The following is a 20,742-nucleotide window of genomic DNA, read 5'->3' on the forward strand; positions in this document are numbered from 1 at the left end:
AAGAAAAGAAAGGCACGAAATAAAGAAAATCAGGGGGGGCCGTTGCAAAGGCTGACCCCAAGAACATCAACACAACAACAGAACATGTGTGTGTGTGTGTGTGTGTGTGTGTCCCCGCCCCTGTAAAGCCTCTTCCCTCGACCTTCTCCTGCCCTCCTGACCCTCACATCCTCCTCAGTGCCGATGATGACCTGCCAACACGGGGCTGTGCAGGCCGAGAGGAGGATGCACTGTGAGGGGTGTGACGAGTTCGTCCATGCGCCGATTTCGACTGTATTCGTTGTGTCCCGAGGCAGCAGCGGGAGCCAGAGGGAGAGTGTGACGCATCTCAAGGGTGAGTGTGTGAGTGTGTCTGGCTGTCAGGGTGAAGGAAGGAGTAATGGCCTGGGGTGTGTGTGTGTAGTGTGTCTGGCCGTCAGGGTGAAGGAAGGAGTAATGGCCTGGGGTGTGTGTGTGTAGTGTGTCTGGCCGTCAGGGTGAAGGAAGGAGTAATGGCCTGGGGTGTGTGTGTCTGGCCGTCTGGGTGTAGGCAGGAGTAATTGCCTGGGGTGTGTGTGTGTGTGTCTGGCCGTCAGGGTGAAGGAAGGAGTAATGGCCTGGGGTGTGTGAGTGTAGTGTGTCTGGCTGTCAGGGTGAAGGAAGGAGTAATGGCCTGGGGTGTGTGAGTGTAGTGTGTCTGGCTGTCAGGGTGAAGGAAGGAGTAATGGCCTGGGGTGGGTGTGTGTGTCTGGCCGTCAGGGTAGAGGAAGGAGTAATGGCCTGGGGTGTGGGTGTGTCGGGCCGTCAGGGTGAAGGAAGGAGTAATGGCCTTGGGTGAGTGAGTGTGTCTGGCCGTCAGGGGTGAAGGAAGGAGTAATGGCCTGGGGTGAGTGGGTGTGTCTGGCCGTCAGGGTGAAGGAAGGAGTAATGGCCTGGGGTGGGTGGGTGTGTCTGGCCGTCAGGGTGAAGGAAGGAGTAATGGCCTGGGGTGAGTGGGTGTGTCTGGCCGTCAGGGTGAAGGAAGGAGTAATGGCCTGGGGTGGGTGGGTGTGTCTGGCCGTCAGGGTGAAGGAAGGAGTAATGGCCTGGGGTGGGTGGGTGTGTGTGGCCGTCAGGGGTTAGGAAGGAGTAATGGCCTGGGGTGGGTGGGTGTGTCTGGCCGTCAGGGTGAAGGAAGGAGTAATGGCCTGGGGTGGGTGGGTGTGTCTGGCCGTCAGGGTGAAGGAAGGAGTAATGGCCTGGGGTGGGTGGGTGTGTCTGGCCGTCAGGGTGAAGGAAGGAGTAATGGCCTGGGGTGGGTGGGTGTGTCTGGCTGTCAGGGTGAAGGAAGGAGTAGCCTGGGGTGGGTGGGTGTGTCTGGCCGTCAGGGTGAAGGAGAATGCTAGCTGTTATGTACCGTCGGCTGCTATGTACCGGCTCCTATGTACCACTGCTTTGGCTTATATGTACCATTGTTGGGCTGCTATGTACCGGCTCCTATGTACCACTGCTTTGGCTTATATGTACCAAACAAGGCTGCTATGTACCAGACACCAAGTAGTAAGCTGGCTCTATATGAGATGGAGGTAAGTTTGGCAGCGCCATTATCTGCCGAATGAATTGTCTTACAGCGAGTTGATTAATATAGGCATTTTGTAGACCTAGTCTCTTCACTCTGCGGTACACTGCTTGGGCCCAGTGAAACCAGCAGCCATGAAGGGAAGCCTCGGGAATGCACACTCGCACTGCTGACCATAGTGCTCTTTCAAAATCCAAAACAACTTCACAAACAGATGTTGACGTTAAATCAGTAATTTTTCTTATGACAGCTACATAGTCCCTTTTCTTTCTTCTTGACACTAGGACAAAGCACAGTGGAACCTGTTTCATAATTCCATCCTTCTTTATAAAACTGTGCACACTAAAAAGTTGAACAAAAGGGGTACGAACAATTTTAAAAGTTCCGTCCATGTACCAAACTTTAGATTTGGACAGGTGTTGCAACTGAATTGGTTTTGCAAATATGAGATGCTGTTGTCCATTTTCAAATAGATCAGCTTGAAGAAAGTCCTGTGGAACATGATCTGTGTTTAATTCAAAACTAATATCTTCAGGGTGTTTTGGACGTTGTCCTTCCCTGGAGCGATTGGTGCATCTGACTAGAGTGTTTATATTTGGTAAGGGAACATCTGAATTTTCCCAGCTTGAGAGTGCTTTCTTTACTATTTCCCCAGATGATGCAAATGGAAATTCCAAAGCAGACTTTTTAACGAAAGCTCGTGTCGATGCTTTGAGTTCAGCACCAGGATCCCCAGGATGTGTGTGTTGGTGGTGTCCACTTTTGAAGTTCATTGTTCCTATTTGCTGTGAAATTGTTGCATAGCACTTTTTACCACGGTAGCTGCATATCCATGTGACTGAGACAGATGACTCTCGCTTCCTGGTGTACGTAAAACCCAAAGAATCAGCGAGGAGAGAGCTGCCTTTTCTTGTTCCACCGGAAACAATTTTGTAGGTCACAGGAGTGTCTGCAAGGATCGTTGTTGGTAACGCTTCATCATCTAATGATGTTTCTGCAGCTGGCGTGATGTCATCAATAGGAAGTGTGATGATGAAGCCATTGGGTGTGTTGTTGATTGTTGCAGGCTGCTCTTCGACTGGGAAGGCATTAAAAGGATCATCGGCATCACCTGAAACCAGGGTAAAAAATATGAGCAAATGTACAGTGAGAGGGGGGGATGGAAAGTGAGTGGGACAGGGGAAAGTGAGTGGGGAAAATGAAAATAAGAGGGATAAGGGAAAACATGAGTGGGACAGGAAAGTGAGTAAGTAACAAGGTACATACATAGTAATGCAAAGGGCTACAACTAAACCTAAATGACTACAAATGACTTCAAAATACATAAAGGAATACAGAGGAGAGAGAGAGAGAGAGAGAGAGAGAGAGAGAGAGAGAGAGAGAGAGAGAGAGAGAGAGAGAGAGAGAGAGAGAGAGTTACAAAGTAATGCAAACAAAAAAACACATATGAGTCCTCACTACGGCTGTTTGTGTAGGAGAGAGAGAGAGAGAGTCTATGGGCATAAATTAGTACCCCTCCTCTCCCACCCATCCTTATCTAAATGCTCATGCAATAGAAAGCTAACAAACAAACAGAAAGATAATTGTACCTGAAACTTCCATCCAGTCAGGACAGTCTGGGCAACACCACATGAAAACTTGACCAGCTTTCAATGGTCTGTCTATATTCCGGTACTCAGATTGTGATGTTGCTGTACCACATAAGCAGTGGCGCCACTTGTTGCATCCGTCACAGATAAGGGCTTCCTGTCTAGGGCGAACACACAATCCACATCCTGAGCAAAGGAAAAGTGCTGATGCCATGGTGGTATAAAAAGGATAACTGGAGTTAGGAAGTAAATGCTGAGCAAGTTCACTGGAGTTTCGAAGCAAATAGTGAGCAGATCCACTGGAGGTCCTAAGTTGCCCTTTTCGAAGCAAATAATGAGCAGAGCTCTATTTGCTCTATTCTCTATTTGTGTGGCAAACAAATAAACATTATTATTAATTATATTAATAATAATGTTACATAGCTATAATCATGGTACATAGCAGCTGGTGGCACATAGCAGCCAACGGTACATAGAGGCCTGTTACGGTGAAGGAAGGAGTAATGGCCTGGGGTGGGTGTGTGTGTCTGGCCGTCAGGGTGGAGGAAGGAGTAATGGCCTGGGGTGGGTGTGTGTGTCTGGCCGTCAGGGTGGAGGAAGGAGTAATGGCCTGTGGGGATAAGGCTGGCAGCGGTGAGGTGACGGCGGCGTGGCATGGACCAGCTGGCACCTGTGATGACCTTAAAGCCCTGGAGGAGTGCCAGGCCAGGGTAGAGTCCCTTGATAGAGAGAGAACCAACATTGGCGGCCCTGTGTATAAAGCTGCTGGGCGCTTTTAGTGGCCCATCGAACACTGCGAGGTATTAAAAACATAATTTTACCTATTTTGGAAGCGGATTTGGCTGCTTTTTAATGTGGCAACTCCTTGCAGCCTTGCCTTTGGCTGTAGCAACAGGCCACAGAGGGGATACAAAATTTATGAATTTCCTGCAAGCCCGCTGAGAAGATAGAGTTGTGCTAACTTTTTTTTTTCGTCTTGGGAGGAAACCCTCTCGCTGGTCAGGTTTGTGCCAGACATGCAGTGTGTGTGTCTTGCTGTCATAACTGCCCTCCTGTTGTCCTGATATGGAAATCATTGTGAGAGAGACACAGCTACAAGGACTGGAGCAACCCTTCGCCTCAGGCCCAGACATCCAAGCTGATGAGGGGAGCTGTACGTCGCCCTTATGACCAAAATTATTGGATTTGATCTCCCCCTCAGGGCTCTAGCTGTTATAACAGACTCACAATGGATACTTCAGTCTCATTGGCTGGACGTGTTACAAAATTTTAGATGAACAGAAGGTAGCTTTTGGGTGTGCCTTACCTGCATTGGTAAAACTCTAGAATCACACCCAACCCACTCTAATGACTAACACTATTTTTTTAATTGTATTTGCTAAGCATCACTCTGATAACTCTTCATTATTATTACTCATTTCTGAAATTTTAAAATGCTGGGAAATATTACTATTTCAGCGGTGATAGGTTACTATTTGGTCATGTGATAGTCTTTAGCGAGAAACTCCTCTAGGTTGGGCTATAAATCTATCTTTATTTAATATCCTAATGTATAAGGTTGCACAGCCTTCATTTCTATGGGTACCAATGTCACTATAATGTACTGAAGACATTTTCCTATAATATTTTCTAAACCTATTTTGATCCTCAAGCAAAATGAAACATGTTTATATGTCCTTAGAATTTTACTGTATTATCTTTTAATCAACAATAAGTATTTCAATTGAATTAAATTCAATGTTAGTGTGTTGGAAGTGGCCTCAAGTACACACAGAGGACGTGTGGTCACCCATCTTGTCCACCTTCATGCAGCTCAGCCACCTTGTCTTAGTGTGTTGGCCAAGAATATCAAAGAATGAACCCAGAGCCTCCTCCTCTCCTGCCTCCCTCACTCTCTTGCCTTGTGTTTTATTATTATTCTGTCTTGTCATTCTCTCTTTGGTTTCTTTCTTGCCTATTTATTTTTGCATCCTTCCTCTGTTCCTTTTATTATTACCACAGAACCTCCACAGCTCACCTCTCCCTGCACTTACAGCACACCTTGGCCTGCACCTCGTCCCTCCCTGCAGGTGCATGGTGCCCAACGGGGCGCTGCACCTCACCTGGGTCAACGCCCGGAGCAGACTGACGAGGGCATCCACCAGTGCCTCCCTGGGTGTGGGCACCTTCATCTCCACCCGCGCCAGGCTCACCATTGTTGGTGAGTGCCACGGCTGTCATCCCTCGCAGTGCCTCTTGACAGGCAGTAGTCAGGCAGTCTTGTGTAGGATTTGGTAAGACTGTCTTTGGCTCAGTGACTGTTTCTGAGGATGCACATGTTGGTTCATACTCTGTAGAGCAAGGAGAGAAAACCACCTCCTTCCACCTTGTCCTGATTCCTGGGAAGGTCTGCAGCTGTGACATGAACACACTAACAAAATATTACCTACCTACTGGGGTGATTTGGTGTGTGTGTGTGTGTGTGTAATTCACCTCTTGGTCTGCTGCGCGTTTCTCTCGAGACAGCCAGCCGTTCCCCTGCGGAAGAGCACAGAGCTCGTAGTACTGATCTTTGGGCAGGACTGAGACAACTCACACACAACACACCACCACAGCGAGGTCACAACTCCTTGCCTGATGTCGCGTACCTACTCACTGCTGGGTGAACAGGGGCTACACGTGAAAGAAGATAAACCCAACTTATCTTCACCCGGCCAGGGAATCGAGCCCCGGTCCTTCTGGTTGTGAGCCAGACGCTCTATCCACTGAACTACCGGGCCGTGTGTGTATGTGTGTGTGTGTGTGTGTGTGTAATTCACCATGGTCTCATCACACAATTGACTCAAGATTGTCCGTCACTACCTTCCCCGAGAGGGCATGAAGCTCATGAGTGACGGATCTCCGCATACAGTTTAGACCCCCCCCCCCCCTCCTGGGGAGGAAGGGCACAGCCCCTGTTAATACCTGATACCCATTCAGTGGTGGGTGTAGAGGTGACTCAGGTTAGAGGAGGCTGCCCATGGTCCCCACTCTGGCCAGGACTTGGCCCTGGAGAGAGCCCTGGAGCTGGTCAGCCAGTCTGTGGGCAGTGCTGAGCCTTACTCCCCCAGCCTCGTGGCTCAAGAGGCAGGAAATGGAGAATTCTGGACTAGTTTCATATACATTAAAAAGTGGTTATGCTTCTAAGTATCTCTGTAGTATCTTGTACAGGGAAGGTGTCCTTAGTTTTCAAGGCATTACAATAAAACAAAACCTCAGCTGTTTGCCTTGCAAGGAAGAATGGTTTTGCTGCATGTGATGAACTTGTAAATATTCCCATGAGGAATGTATGGCATGACAAATAGCATTGAATAATTCCCTGCCAAGACTCATGCTTGGTTTCTCTCCTCACAGGAAGAGGATGGTAAAGACACCTTGTTCATGTTAATACTCTCTCATACTTGTGCCAAGGCCTAACACTGTGTGGCCAACACTCTCAGCAGGGGCTTTGTCTTGTGATGTATGTTGTTCATTTTGTATCTTGTTCTTTGTAGCTGTGTGAACTGCCTTAAAGTGAGTATTTATGCTCATTTTCATGACAAGAAAGTGTTTGTTATGTTGCTGGCTGCCACAGGCTCTATACAATCATGAGTTGTTCATCATTCCATAGGAATATTTTATTGGCTTTACATTTTTTACATTATAGTTTGCTGGAATGTTCTCTTCCCTGCCTGGTGCTCAGCCTTCATCATTTCAGAGGCTGACTGATTGAGGGAAGGAAGTGGGTACTGAATTCAGTACTGTTTGCTGATGACACAGTGCTTATTGCAGAAAATGAAAGTGACCTACAAAATTTGGTCAGTGTTTTTGATAATGTCTGTAACAGGAGAAAGCTGAAAGTAAATGTCAACAAAAGTAAAGTGATGGTTTGTGAGAAGTGAGGCTGTAGATTTTGTATGTCCATATAGAGTGGGAATTGAATGTTTTATTTATTTATTTATTTTTTTTTTTTTTTACAACAAAGGAAACAGCTCAAGGGCACAAAAAAAGGAAACAATAATAAAAAAAGCCCGCTCCTCGCTGCTCCTAAAAAAAAGAATCAAAGGAGGTGGCCGAAAGAGAGGTCAATTTCGGGAGGAGAGGTGTCCTGATACCCTTCTCTTGAAAGAGTTCAACTCGTAGGCAGGAGGAAATACAGATGAAGGAAGATTGTTCCAGAGTTTACCAGCGTGAGGGATGAAAGAGTGAAGATGCTGGTTAACTCTTGCATAAGGGGTTTGGACAGTATAAGGATGAGCATGAGTAGAAAGTCGTGTGCAGCGGGGCCGTGGGAGGGGGGGAGGCATGCAGTTAGCAAGTTCAGAAGAGCAGTCAGCGTGAAAATATTGATAGAAGATAGAAAGAGAGGCAACATCGTGACGGAATTTAACCTGTGGGCTTCGGCTGTGGGAAAGCCAAGAAGTGGCTGAGAAACGGCACCATTACACTGCATTTTGAGACTAAGAAAAGAGCATGGAACATACATCAGAGTACTCCTCTCATAACCATGAAACCGTTAAAAATATTTATTTATACTCAAACTCCATTCTTTTTGGGTGGTGTTTGTTACAAAATAAACAGTCTCGTGACACATGGCATCTAGCCGAGAGTCGCTTGTTGTCTACTTTAGAGAATTTGACAAGTGATTGCTGTGTGGATAGCTAATTCAGTCTGCCATGACATTACAGCACCACCTATGACAAATAAGCCCACCTCAAGATCACTCACCCACCACAATGACCCAGGGCATGCATGGTGGGTTGCTCTATGCCGCCACCGCCTACAATTAGCTCGAATTAGGTGTTTTGAGCCGAGCCCCATACGGGGTCCACCATTTCAGCGGACCGACTCGCAAGAGCCCAAAAATGGGTCCACCGACGCTGCTGGGTTAAGAGGTAGAAGACTATCAGTAGGAGGAGGATTGCTGATGAGACGAAGAGCCTTAGACTCCACTCTGTCCAGAAGAGCTGTGTGAGTGGAGCCCCACCACACGTGAGATGCATACTCCATACGAGGGCGGACAAGGCCCCTGTATATGGATAGCAACTGTGCAGGGGAGAAGAACTGGCAGAGACGATACAGAACGCCCAACCTCGAGGAAGCTGATTTAGCGAGAGAGGAGATGTGAAGTTTCCAGTTGAGATTTTGAGTTAAGGATAGACCGAGGATGTTTGGTGTTGAAGACGGTGACAGCTGAGTGTTGTCGAGGAATAGGGGATAGGTGTTTGGAAGATTGTGTCGAGTTGATAGGTGGAGAAATTGAGTTTTTGAGGCATTGACGGACACAAGGTTCCTTCTGCCTCAATCGGAAATGATAGCAAGGTCTGAGGTTAATTATTCTGCAGCCTCCAGTCTGGAGTCGTGTACTTCCTGTTGAGAGGGTCTTCTATTGAAAGAAGTTGAATAATGCAGAGTGGAGTCGTCAGCGTATGAGTGGACAGGACAGTTTGTTATGGAAAGAAGATCATTGATGAACAACAGGAAGAGAGTGGGTGATAGGACAGAGCCCTGTGGAACGCCACTGTTGATAGGTTTAGGGGAAGAGCAGTGACCGTCTACCACCGCAGAGATAGAACGGCTGGAAAGGAAACTGGTGATAAAGGAACAGAGAGAGGGATAGAATCCGAAAGAGGGCAGTTTAGAAAGCAAATATTGGTGCCAGACTCTATCGAAGGCTTTCAATATGTCAAGCGCAACAGAGAAAGTTTCACCGAAATGGCTAAGAGAGGATGACCAAGAGTCAGTTAAGAGAGCAAGAAGATCGCCAGTAGAACGCCCCTTGCGGAATCCATACTGGCGATCAGATAGAAGGTTAGAAGTGGAAAGGTGCTTTTGAATCTTCCGGTTAAGGATTAATTCAAAAGCTTTAGATATACATGAAAGTAAAGCTATAGGGTGGTAGTTTGAGGGATTGGAGCAGTCACCCTTCTTAGGCACAAGCTGTACAAAGGCATACTTCCAGCAGGAAGGAAAGGTAGATGTTGAGAGGCAGAGACGAAAGAGTTTGACCAGGCAGGGTGTCAGCATGGAAGCACAGTTTTTAAGGACAATAGGAGGCACTCCATCAGGTCCATAAGCCTTATGAGAGTTGAAGCCAGAGAGGGCATAGAAAACATCACTTGGAAGAATCTTAATAACAGGCATAAAGGAGTCAGAGGGGGGATGAGTAGGAGGAACATGCCCAGAATCATCCAGGGTGGAGTTCTTACAGAAAGTTTGAGCAAAGATGTGAAGAAAAAAATGCAAAATAATTTTGAATGGTGAAGAAATGGAGGAAGTCAATGAGTTTAAGTACCTTGGATCAGTTGTGTGTAAGCATGGAGGGAGAGATAAGAGAAAGAGCATTGCAAGGAAGAAGGGTGGTAGGGTCTTTGGGACGAATCATGAATGGCAGAAGTGTGAGCATGGAGGTAAAGAGGGATTTGAGAAATACAATAATAGTACCAACCCTCACATATGAAACGTGGGTCTGGAATGAAAGTCTAGAGTGCAGGCAGTGGAAATGAGTTATTTGAGGAGTGCTTGTGGTGTGAGTAGAATGGATGGAATGAGTAATGAAAGTGTGTTTTGGAATGTGTCACAGGGGTGAAGGGAAGAAGTGTGGAGTGGTGGAAGAAGTGAAGCGACAGACCTTAAAGTGGTTTGGCCACATGGAGCGAATGGAGGAGAGTAAGATGACCAGAAGGGTGTATGTGAGTGAGATAGAGGGAGGGAATGCTAGAGGACGACCTCCAGTGAAATGGAGGGATAGGGTGCAAGAGTACGTTAGGGAGAGGGGGAAAGATCTTTGAGAAACTTTGAGCAGGCAAGGAGGGAGTGTCTGGATAGAGAAAGCTGGAAGCTCTTCTGCCGTGGCCATCCCATGGTGGGAGCTCCTAGGAGCAGGTGTCCATGAAATGATGATGATGATGATGACTGATCTTCCTGTTATTTATGCCATGTAAATTGTTGTGGTCACCTGGAACATAAAACTGTTGCTGCTCTTCATTATGTAAATGCCTAGATAGTCTACAAATGTATACTTTTTGCATTGCATTTCATCATTGTGAGTTATCCGTTTCCCTTCTGAGGCAGTCACCAAAGGCCATACAAACACTGTAATGAAGGTTTGGGCAGAACCATTGGACTGCCCCAGCCTGCCTCCTGTCTTGCAGGAGTTTCATTTGTCTTCATCACTTGTGCCGGGCCACCTACAGCACAGTGGGCTGGGACAGACAGGTTTTGTTCAGTCCACACCTCAGCAGTAATGTTCTTGTGTATATATATATATATATATATATATATATATATATATATATATATATAATATATATATATATATATATATATATATATATATATATATTGCCTGAAAAGCTGAGGCTTATATAAAGGCTGGCCTCTAACAAGACATACAACAACATCTCTAACCGCACCTAAAAGCCTATTAATCAATGTAACAAATATATATATATATAGATATATACATATATATATATATATATATATATATATATATATATATATATATATATATATATATATATATATATATATATATATATATATACAAAGATTTATGAGCATGACTAAATGCATCTTTTATGAAATAGCATATACATATTTATTCTTTTTTTTTCATATGAAGTTTCTCTGTTTCGTCTTGGACATTAGAAGTGGCAACAGACAGTATTAAAAAATATTACGTAGTTTTCATATTTCTTTATGAGTGTGAGTGTTTCAGTTTGGTGTCAGTGTTGGGCAATGCTCTCTGTGTGCATCCCCACACACAGCCTCTCTCCCCCACCACTGCCAGAGTTTGATGAGCAGCCTCAGGACGTGATGGTCATGGAGGGGGAGCGCACTGGGTTCCCGTGTGCCCTGGACACCATGCCGGCGCCCTCCATCAAGGGGTTCAGGAACAGTCACCCGCTGGAGCCAGACTCACGAATGACACGCCTTCCATCTGGTGGGTGTCTTCAGGGAGAGGGAAGGGCTGAGAGGAAAGGTTCAGGCAGACTGTTCTGCCCTGACCCATGGAAAATAGCTTTAAGGAAGAAATTGACGATTAACTTAGGGCATTTTCAATCATTCATTAGTGTTCATCATAGTGTGAGTCATGCTGTGTGACCTGAGCTTAAATCACATACTTAAGATACTTGTAGCTCCAGCATTGAAGTTGCTTGCCTCTCCAGGTGCCTTAGAAATAGAGAATGTAGCCATGCCGGGGAGTACTGCTGCCAAGCCAACAAGAGCAAGGTGTCCCAGCAAGCCACACTCACAGTCAAGGAAGCCTACGCCCTGCGGGACCCCCAGCGGCCCGTGCTCACTGCTCAGCCAAAGTCCACGATAGGCAAGGTGGGGGACAAGATCACCCTGGACTGTGCGGCCAACGGCTACCCGGAGCCAGCCGTGGTGTGGCTCAAGGACGGCGCCACCATCCACATGGCGTAAGGACCTGCAAAGCGTTCCGTTGATGATGAAAGGGAATTTGGGAGATGACTGAGAGGGCCATTTTGATGTGTCTTGAGAGCTTGGATAACAGTGACTGAGGGAGAGGTTTCAGAATCAAATAAATATATACCCATTCCTTTTATTTTTAGTTTGTGTGTGTGTGTGTTGCAGTTATTGCTGTATATAAGGTAAGTGTTGCAGCAGGCTTATTGTAATGGACTGCTTTTGTTGGTATTTTTTTTCCCTTGAGCTGCTTCCTCTACTGTGAAAAAAAAGTGACAAACAGCAATTAGATACAAAACTCACTTGCTTACCGTACCTTTCTGTCTTTCCTCAGGGACCTGGACACACTGTTCTGCGGCACCACCAGCAGCAGCCTGCACATCCATGGCCTGCAGGAGGAGGACGAGGGGACGTACATATGCTGGGCGGAGAACAGGGAGGATTCGCTCGACGCTGTGGCCCACATACAGGTCAAGGTGAGACAAAACTATGACATATATATTTTTTTACAATAATGAAAGAGTTCAAAGGCAAAACAACGAAAACAATAAAGCACTGCTCCTATAAAGAAAAACATGAGAGGTCAATATCAGGTGTAGAGGTCATAGGCAGGAGGAAATACAGACACATGATGGCTGTTCCAGAGTTTACCAGTGAAAGGGATGAAAGAATGAAGATGCTGGTTAACTCTTGTGCTGTGTGTGGATAAAGTTTGGCATGGTAAAAATCTTAGTGTTTGTGAATTATCATATGTTTGTCTCCATTACTAGTATTGAAAATGGTATAAGAAAGACTATTCATATCCTTGTGGTTTGAGTATGTAAAGTTTGGCATTGTGAAAGGTTAGCATTTGTCAGTTATCGTTAAGTTAGGTTAGATGTTTGTCTCAGTACTAAGGTGTTTTCAGTGATATAACAAAGACTATGCATATTTTTTGTGTGTGATTTGTGTGGATAAATTTTGCCATAGTGAAAAATCTCAAGTGTTTGTCAGTTATCATTAAGTTCCTCTCAGTTACTAGGGTGGTGAAAATGTTGAAAATGGAATAACAAAGACTAGGAATATTTTTGTGGTTTGAGTATAAAGTTTGGCATAGTAAAAATCTTAGTGTTCTTCAGTCATCATGTTTCTCTCAGTTGCTAAAGCTTGAAAATTGTGTGACAGTTGCTCCGAGGTTTCTGAGGCAGCCGGCCAACGCTCTCGCCTATGAGAAGGAGAACGTGGAGCTGGAGTGCAGCGTGTACAGCCAGCCAGAGCCCTCGCTCCACTGGCTCAAGAACAGCGAGCTGCTGGTGGAGACGGACTTTTGTGATGGTGTGGACATTTATCACTTACAGGTTAAAAAGGACAGAGATATGTAGATTCATAAGATAGATAGATTGATGGATACATACATACATACATACATACATACATACATACATACATACATACATACATACATAAGGGGAAAGGAATGTAAGGCTCTAAATCAGTGGTTCTTAACCTGGGGGGTGCACCCCTCTAGGGGGGGACACGAGGCCTAGGGGAAAACTAGGAATTTCTCTCATTATATTTGTTATTCTCTTAACAAGAGCGTGGGCTAATATTGAGAAGTTTATGAACAAATGCAGACGTATCGCCATTACTTTAGTTGCCTATAGGCTACTTAAGGCCTGCCATTTTCTTTAACATCTGGGAGGAAATTTTACTGCTAGATGCAAGGGGGCGTGGAGGGAAGGACCACCTCCTAGAGGGGGCGGGGTAGTAAAAAGGTTAAGAACCACTGCTCTAAATGGATGCATAAGGTATATAATACATTGGAATCCATAAGGCTCCATGTAGAAGGTTCTAAAAAGATAAGTAAAGGAAAAGGGATCTAAGGTTCTAAATAGATACATAAGGGATATAAGGCTCTATATAAGGGGAGATAAATATAAGGCTGTCAATAGCTACACAAAACACAGCTGTGTTGTGTTAGGTGTGTGTAATGCCAAGCCTCCCTGCAGAGTGTGAGCGGCAACAACCTGCAGATCCTTGGCCTGGTGCGCCAGGAGGACTCCGGGATGTACCAGTGTGTGGCGCACAGCTCGCCGGGGACGCCCAGCTGTGTGTCCTTGAGTCAAGTAAGCAGCGGTGCCGTGCGGGGCAGACACTGTTCACACTGTAGCCCTTTGTTTGCATTCATGAGTACTGATGTAGTGTTGTCTGCATTGGACACAGGCAGTGACTAGTCCAGATAATTCCAGGTTGCTAATAAGCCCAGACGCAAACATTTACAAGGTTACTGAATGTATTCCAATGTTTCTGGCGGGCAGCTGCAGCCGCTGGTACAGACGCTGCAGTTTTAAAAAGTGTACATTACCCAAGTTATTGATGTTGATGCATGTGATTTTCTTAGCATGGCTGTAAGCATAGCCCTTTGTTGTGTTTATTATTCCTTGAAGACTGAATAAAATGCATAGATTACACTGTGGGCAAAGCACACGTCTCCAGTAATGTGTTCATATTTGATTGTCCTGAAGTTTGGAAATATCAAAGCCGGTGCTGAGTGTTACTGACTCACTAAAATGTGATTTACCCGAGAATGACTATTTTGTTGTGGTATTTTGATAATACGTTGTCTGGGCTCACCTCCAGGAAGGAGCAGCATGCCCCCACCCACGCACAAGGCAGGTCACAGACACTGTCACCAGAGTAAGTGTGACAGCTCAGGCACACCACTACTACTACTCATTCATCATCATTTCATGGACACCTGCTCCTAGGAGCTCCCACCAGGGGATGGCCACGACAGAAGAGCTTCCAACTTTCTCTATCCAGACACTCCCTCCTTGCCTGCTCAAAGATCTTTCCCCCCTCTCCCTAACGTACTCTTGCACCCTATGCCTCCATTTCACTGGAGGTCGTCCTCTAGTATTCCCTCCCTCTATCTCACTCACATACACCCTTCTGGTCATCTTACTTTCCTCCATTCGCTCCATGTGGCCAAACCACTTTAAGGTCTGTCGCTTCACCTCTTCCACCACTCCACACTTCTTCCCTTCACCCCCGTGACAGATTCCAAAACACACTTTCATTACTCATTCCATCCATTCTACTCACACCACAAGCACTCCTCAGATAACTCATTCCCACTGCCTGCACTCTAGACTTTCATTCCAGACCCACGTTTCAGATGTGAGGGTTGGTACTATTATTGTATTTCTACTACTACTCCTTGGTTTTCAATACTTAGAATGTCTGCTCATTGTTGACACAACTTGTTTGCATCATTTGCCTTCTGTTGGTGTGGCCTTGACAGTCACTGTGTCTACTAGTCTTTATGCTGTACACAAGAATTACTCCTGAGAGGGAAACTCTTTGATATTGAAGCTGCTTAGGTGAAAATAGGTTTTCAAAAATGGAACTGGAGATCAGTCTTCATATTTCCTCCAGTGTCTTTGTTACTGTGACAGCTCAAGTGTGTGGACAACTGAAACAAACAGTGGCAGAAATATTGCTAACACTCAACTTGTATTTTTGGTAATAATTGCGTTTGTAGAATTTTTGTCTAAACTTCCTTTGTGTATTTTGAGCTTTGAATGCTCTCCATGAAAGGGTTGTAGCACTCCGTCACTCACCATCTTTTCACACATTGAGGATGTCCAGAGAGTCACGCTTCATTCCCTTGTTCAGGAAAAAGTAACATTAGAATTCTTCAGTGTCAGTTGTTGGTTCAGTCTTTGCCTCAGCAGCAGGGTGTTGGCATCTCGGGTAAGAGGTCACTTATAATGCCCGGTGACCCAAGTCTAGTAATCTTTTTGTTAGTTACTTTCCATAAAACTAATTACTGTTCATAGCTCTCACCCAAATGAGGTTTACTTATAACTGTGAAGCAGCAAGATAGATGCACCATCTGTTTTGAGTCCATAAAGCTACATCAGTACTTACCAAAGCTTAATCAATTATAAAATTTAATTCATATGATCTTTCTTATACATTTCTTGTATTCTTTTCTTAAAATATTTACCTTTTATTCATCTATTTAGTACTCTAAGGCATTTCTGAAGAAGGCTCTCACCCCTCAGAGGAGCAAGACCCTGGCGGCGGGCACCCCCAGGCCCCCTCGGCTGCTGCACCACCAGCAACAACAGGTTCATCACGCTGGCCTGGCATGAGCCGGAGCTCAACACCGACCACACTGTGGGATACTCAGTCGTCTACAAGCAGGAAGGATCACTCAGGTCAGAACCAAAGGACACAACCTGGGAATATTTATTGCATGAAAAATTCAACACAATACTACTACTGTTAAGATGTAGTTAGCAAATACAGAGTTATCCAACTTCCATTCCAGTGATTATGAAGAAATAATAACATTCTAGTGAGTACATATACAACATTTCATCAAAAGTAAGTAATTCACACATCACTTTCCTCCCTTCACTGCAGAGAACGCGTCCAGAACGCGAGTGCAGCTCCTCCAGCGAGGGACTGAATGAATACAAGACCCAGATCAGCGACCTAAGTCCCGGGAGTAACTACATGGTGCGGGTGGCGGCCCACACCTCCGGCGGCCTGGTGGGCGCCTCCACACACGAGGTGCGGGTGTTCACCAAGCCGGACCTGGACCTGCCCTCCGCCCCAGAGTCTGAAAGTTGTCCCCACCTCACCCACCAGTCTGGAGGTCACTTGGTCGCCGCCCGGAGTGGCCAAAACGCCCATCACTGGATACGCCATGCTCTATACGCAGGTGTGGACGGCCTTATAGAACTGTGCGCCAAATGTGGAGTCCCTTTTGCCTAACAAAAGTCTCCCCATATCCTTGTGTGTCATTAGTGACCTTACTTGGAGTACAGGGTGACCATAGCCGTGTGTTTGTACAAGTGCCAGTGTGTATCTTAACCATTGTCTCCCTTGTAATTTTCTCCTCAGGTTGGGTCAGCAGAAGAACACGAGGTAGAGGTCACTGGCACGTCACATGACCTCCAAGGCCTGGACCAGTTCACTGAGCACAGTGTGTGGCTCACCGCCGTCAACAGTAATGGCGGGGGAGACGCCACCCTGGAGGTCACTGCCAGAACCTTCTCAGACATGCCCTCAAAGGAGCCTCAGAATGTGAGCGTTGAGGCTGCCAGCTCAAGGGTGAGTTGTGGAAGGCTTCCAAGGCAAAGATGCATTTTAAAACTCATTTTTAAATAGCTTTCTGCTTTGTTCGTTTCCTTCACATCATCTCTACAAGTTGCACATTCATTGTTTCAGTATTTTTAACCCTTGCACATTCATTATATTTCATTATATTTGACCCGTCCCCTGCGATTGGCACAGATTTGGCCTTCACAGGTACCCTGAAAACATATACTCCCATGTCTTTCTCTGGCTCTGTGGTGAATAGTGGAGTGTTTCCCATGTGGTATTGGTGTGCTGGATATCCTCTCCCAAGCTGCAGGACTTTACATTTTTCTCCACTGAATTGTAGCAGCCAGTTTTTGTTCCATTCCTGTAGCTTGGTGAGGTCTTCTGGTAGGAAATCCACAGTCAAGGGGTTAAGTTGAAGCACTCACGGCCTCACACAATGTTCAAACTTTTTAGATTGTATTTTCATAATTTCTCATATATCTTTTTCCCTCACACGGCCTTTCCCTTCAGAGCCTCATCATCCACTGGGAGCCTCCACTGGCCGAGCACCAGAATGGGATCATCACCAGCTGCAAGATCCGCTACAAGGAGCGTGGCAAGTCAGGTTCCTCCAAGACCAGTGCCACAGATGGAAACAGACGACTCTTTGCCCTCACAGACCTCGAGAATCCCCTCCCAAGGTGTGCAGGACTTTATATTTCTCTTCATTGTAGCCACAGACACTTTTTGTTCTCACTGTTCATTTCCCATTTCCTTCTGGTTCTCCTCCTATTAGCCTCTCTTTCCTTTCCTTACTGTTCATTTTGTTTTTCCTCCTGCTGTTACAATTTCCCTGTTTGCCCTGCCAAATATTCTCCCGTCATTCTCCTGCGTCTTACTTCTCTGCATTTCCTGGTCTGCCTTCCTTCCTTCCTCTTATACTTTACATCTCCATTTCTCCTCCTCCTTCTTTTCCATGTTTCCCATCTCTCAAGTTTCCTTTCCTTATCCCATTCTCCTCCTCCTCAATGATTTTGATGTCGATGGAACTTGGATTTATTCATTTTGTTTCATTTCATCTCTCTCTCAGGGGGAAGACTTACACACAGTTATTTTTTTACTTCATTTATTTATTTCTTGATACATCTTATTGTTCTCCTGATCTCTCTCTCACACACACACTCTACTAACAGGGAGTTTATGCCAAGGGTGGTGTCGCTTCAGAGAGGGAGAGAGTAAGGGGGAAGGGGTCTTACATATGTGTCTGGGGGGCATGTATCTGTGGGGTTTGTAAAATTACTGTGGGGGACATCCTGTGAGGCCTGTGAGCTGTGGTGAGGAGAGAGAGAGAGAGAGAGAGAGAGAGAGAGAGAGAGAGAGAGAGAGAGAGAGAGAGAGAGAGAGAGAGAGCAGTCAGCTTCCAGAGCACTAAGTAAAGGCAACCCACATCCATGCAAAACATCAACTTGGGTTATTACTAGAGTGAAACCATTTTAGTGAGTCCTTTGAGGCATTACTCCTGCAGGTGCTTTCCTGCCCTCTGCTCTGCCACTCAGTCCCAACACTTCCTGTAGACAACACATGACAGGACTGTGTGGCAGGGGAGGAAAGGACCTGCAGAAGCCTACCCCACAATGGACTTACTAAAATGGTTTCACTCTACCACTACTATTATTATTACTGTCATTTCTGCTGCAGCTGCTACTACTACTACTACTACCACTACAACAGCTTCTTCTACTACCATGACTATATATATACAAGTAATTCATCACTTTTCAGGTACATAAAGAGACATCTGGCTCTGTAAGTGAAAATAAAAGTTCTGTAATAATTTCCTGAGATTGTTAGTACCCTTGCTTCATGAGGAGACCTTGTTTGGGAATGTTGAGGAGAGAACAGGCAGAGTGTGATGGAAGGGAGATCCTGCATCCTCCCCTGAAGGCTGTGTGAGTCACTGTGTGCTCACTCACCACACACACACGACACTCCCAGATACAACCCTTACTTAACATGATGTGTTATGACCCCTGGGGCAGTATTAATAAAGACTCCTAGCAGTACTTTTTGAAGTGCTGCTAGAAGCTGTTTTCCTTCTAGCAGTAGCTTTTAAATTTACTGCTATACTCTGTCCAAATTACTTGGCCAATAATAATTATTTACACCGAAAAGCCCCTCCCCAATTCTGGTAAGCTCCGCCCCCCCTTCACCTGATTGGCTGTCCATGACGTCATGCGTTGTATCAAAGACACGTACCATATATATATGATTGAGATAATCTAGCTAGTTTCATGATTAAAAAAATATTCGTAATGTAATTGAATGGCGGCACTCTAACAATCAATGACAATAATAATACAGCCAGTTTTCAAGGGATAACAGGCGGCCCTTCAAAACAAGCAATGTAGCATTGAAGGCGATTATAGTAGGCCCATTCAATATAATAACGATAATAACAGCAGACTGATGGCCCCGCGCACTAATTACCATGTCTGAAGTGTTGTGCCAATAAAAATACGGACGAACAGCTGTTCCAGGGGGGAGGCGCCCCTTCAAAACAATATATATATATATATATATATATATATATATATATATATATATATATATATATATATATATATATATATATATATATATATATATATATATATATATATATATATATATATATATATATATATATATATATATATATATATATATATATATATATATATATATATATATATATATATATATATATATATATATATATATATATATATATATATATATATATATATATATATATATATATATATATATATATATATATATATATATATATTTACATTTTCTGAATGGAAACTAATTTACAACAAGTCATCCCTTTGCTAAAAGCCTAAAATGTTAATAAAATCCTATGTTGAATATTACAATGTTTGAAGTCTTATAAAATAAATATCATATAACACTAAAATAATGATATATTACCCTGAATACCTGAAATTCCATGAACCACATTCAAAGTTTAAAATATAATGACCAATACTGAAAAAAAAACAAAAAACATTGGGTTTATTTTAAAAAAAACCATGGTTTAAGCCATTGGTTTAAAGCAATCCACCCTGTCAGTGTCCTTACAATAGTTAGTGAATCGGCATGTTATCTATCTATTTTTGTAGAGTAAAGCAAGTAACTCAAAGGAAAACAAGCCATCATATCCTTGAAGCTGAGTGTTGTTTCTGCAGGCTTGCTTTCCTTTGAGTTACTTGCTCTACTGTAAGAAAATAGATAACATGCCGATTCAGTAACCATTGTAAGGACATTTAGGACAAGTTGTGTGAAGGAGGAGGAAGGAATCATGGGTGAAAGAAAGTGAGATTACTCCCAACTAGTCTAGGGGGGCTTCGTGGTGCAGTGGTTAGCACACTCGGCTCACAACCAAGGGAGCCCAGGTTCGATTCCCAGGCGGAGTGGAAAAATTTGGGTGGCTTTTCCGATACCCTACGCCCCTGTCCATAGCTGGGAGTTATCGCAATACTTTATCGCTGATACCAAAACCAGGTTATCGGCCATCCGCTACTTATTTAAATATATATCGGTATCTTCGTTACTTTTGTAACCAAACTAGTGATAATCAATACTTTTTTCCGCCTCTCAGAAAAAAAAACGTTGTCTCTTCCCTACTGCACATGCGTGGCCTGGGCGCCCGGTGTTGTATGAAAAAACTTTGGGGTATGAAATATCTTCGGTGAAGAGATTTCATACTTAGATCATCAACATTAAAACACTAGGTTATTTTTTATGTTAGACTCAAAAATCAATATATCAAAGAGAAAAATCATTTAACTTTGCCCAAAAAATGATTATTCACTGCCTCAAATTTGATATTCCATATTCATTTGTGAGCATGCCATGGTATTGAAGGCACCCGGTGTTGTGTTATTTGGTGTCCCATCGTGGCGCTTTTGTTTACAAACACTGGTCTCTCGTGAACTGTTCAGACCAGTAAGCGTAGCCCTGTACAGTTTCACAAAGCTTTTTAACACATTAAGAGTTGCTGGAAGGCTGAATCAGACATACAGTACCACCATCCTCGCCTTTTCTAGAACAACACTC

The 20,742-nt window shown here is 44.5% G+C and overlaps 1 protein-coding gene across 4 annotated transcripts; it reads left to right on the plus strand.

Annotated features, from left to right (window-relative positions):
- Positions 1 to 32: 32 nt before the first annotated feature.
- LOC126996719 (protogenin A-like) lies at positions 33 to 18,086 on the plus strand. 4 transcript variants are annotated; one of them, XR_007751392.1, is made up of 6 exons: positions 33 to 334; positions 5,162 to 5,326; positions 15,609 to 15,764; positions 15,973 to 16,273; positions 16,456 to 16,665; positions 17,170 to 18,086. XR_007751392.1 is itself a non-coding variant. In XM_050857463.1 (4 exons), the coding sequence occupies exons 1-4, from the start codon at positions 184 to 186 to the stop codon at positions 11,453 to 11,455; spliced, it is 627 nt and encodes a 208-aa protein (XP_050713420.1). In that variant the 5' UTR covers positions 51 to 183; the 3' UTR covers positions 11,456 to 11,696. The 4 variants fall into 4 exon arrangements, 1 of the variants encoding a protein (XP_050713420.1); XR_007751390.1 differs by lacking the exons at positions 15,609 to 15,764; positions 15,973 to 16,273; positions 16,456 to 16,665; positions 17,170 to 18,086 and adding exons at positions 10,919 to 11,071; positions 11,298 to 11,552; positions 11,706 to 11,744; positions 11,894 to 12,007 and having other exon boundaries at positions 50 to 334; XR_007751391.1 differs by lacking the exons at positions 15,609 to 15,764; positions 15,973 to 16,273; positions 16,456 to 16,665; positions 17,170 to 18,086 and adding exons at positions 10,919 to 11,071; positions 11,298 to 11,552; positions 11,894 to 12,032 and having other exon boundaries at positions 50 to 334.
- The last annotated feature ends 2,656 nt before the right edge of the window (positions 18,087 to 20,742 follow it).

This window comes from Eriocheir sinensis, chromosome 11, assembly GCF_024679095.1.
Source record: "Eriocheir sinensis breed Jianghai 21 chromosome 11, ASM2467909v1, whole genome shotgun sequence".
In the NCBI taxonomy this organism is placed as follows: Eukaryota; Metazoa; Arthropoda; class Malacostraca; order Decapoda; family Varunidae; genus Eriocheir; species Eriocheir sinensis.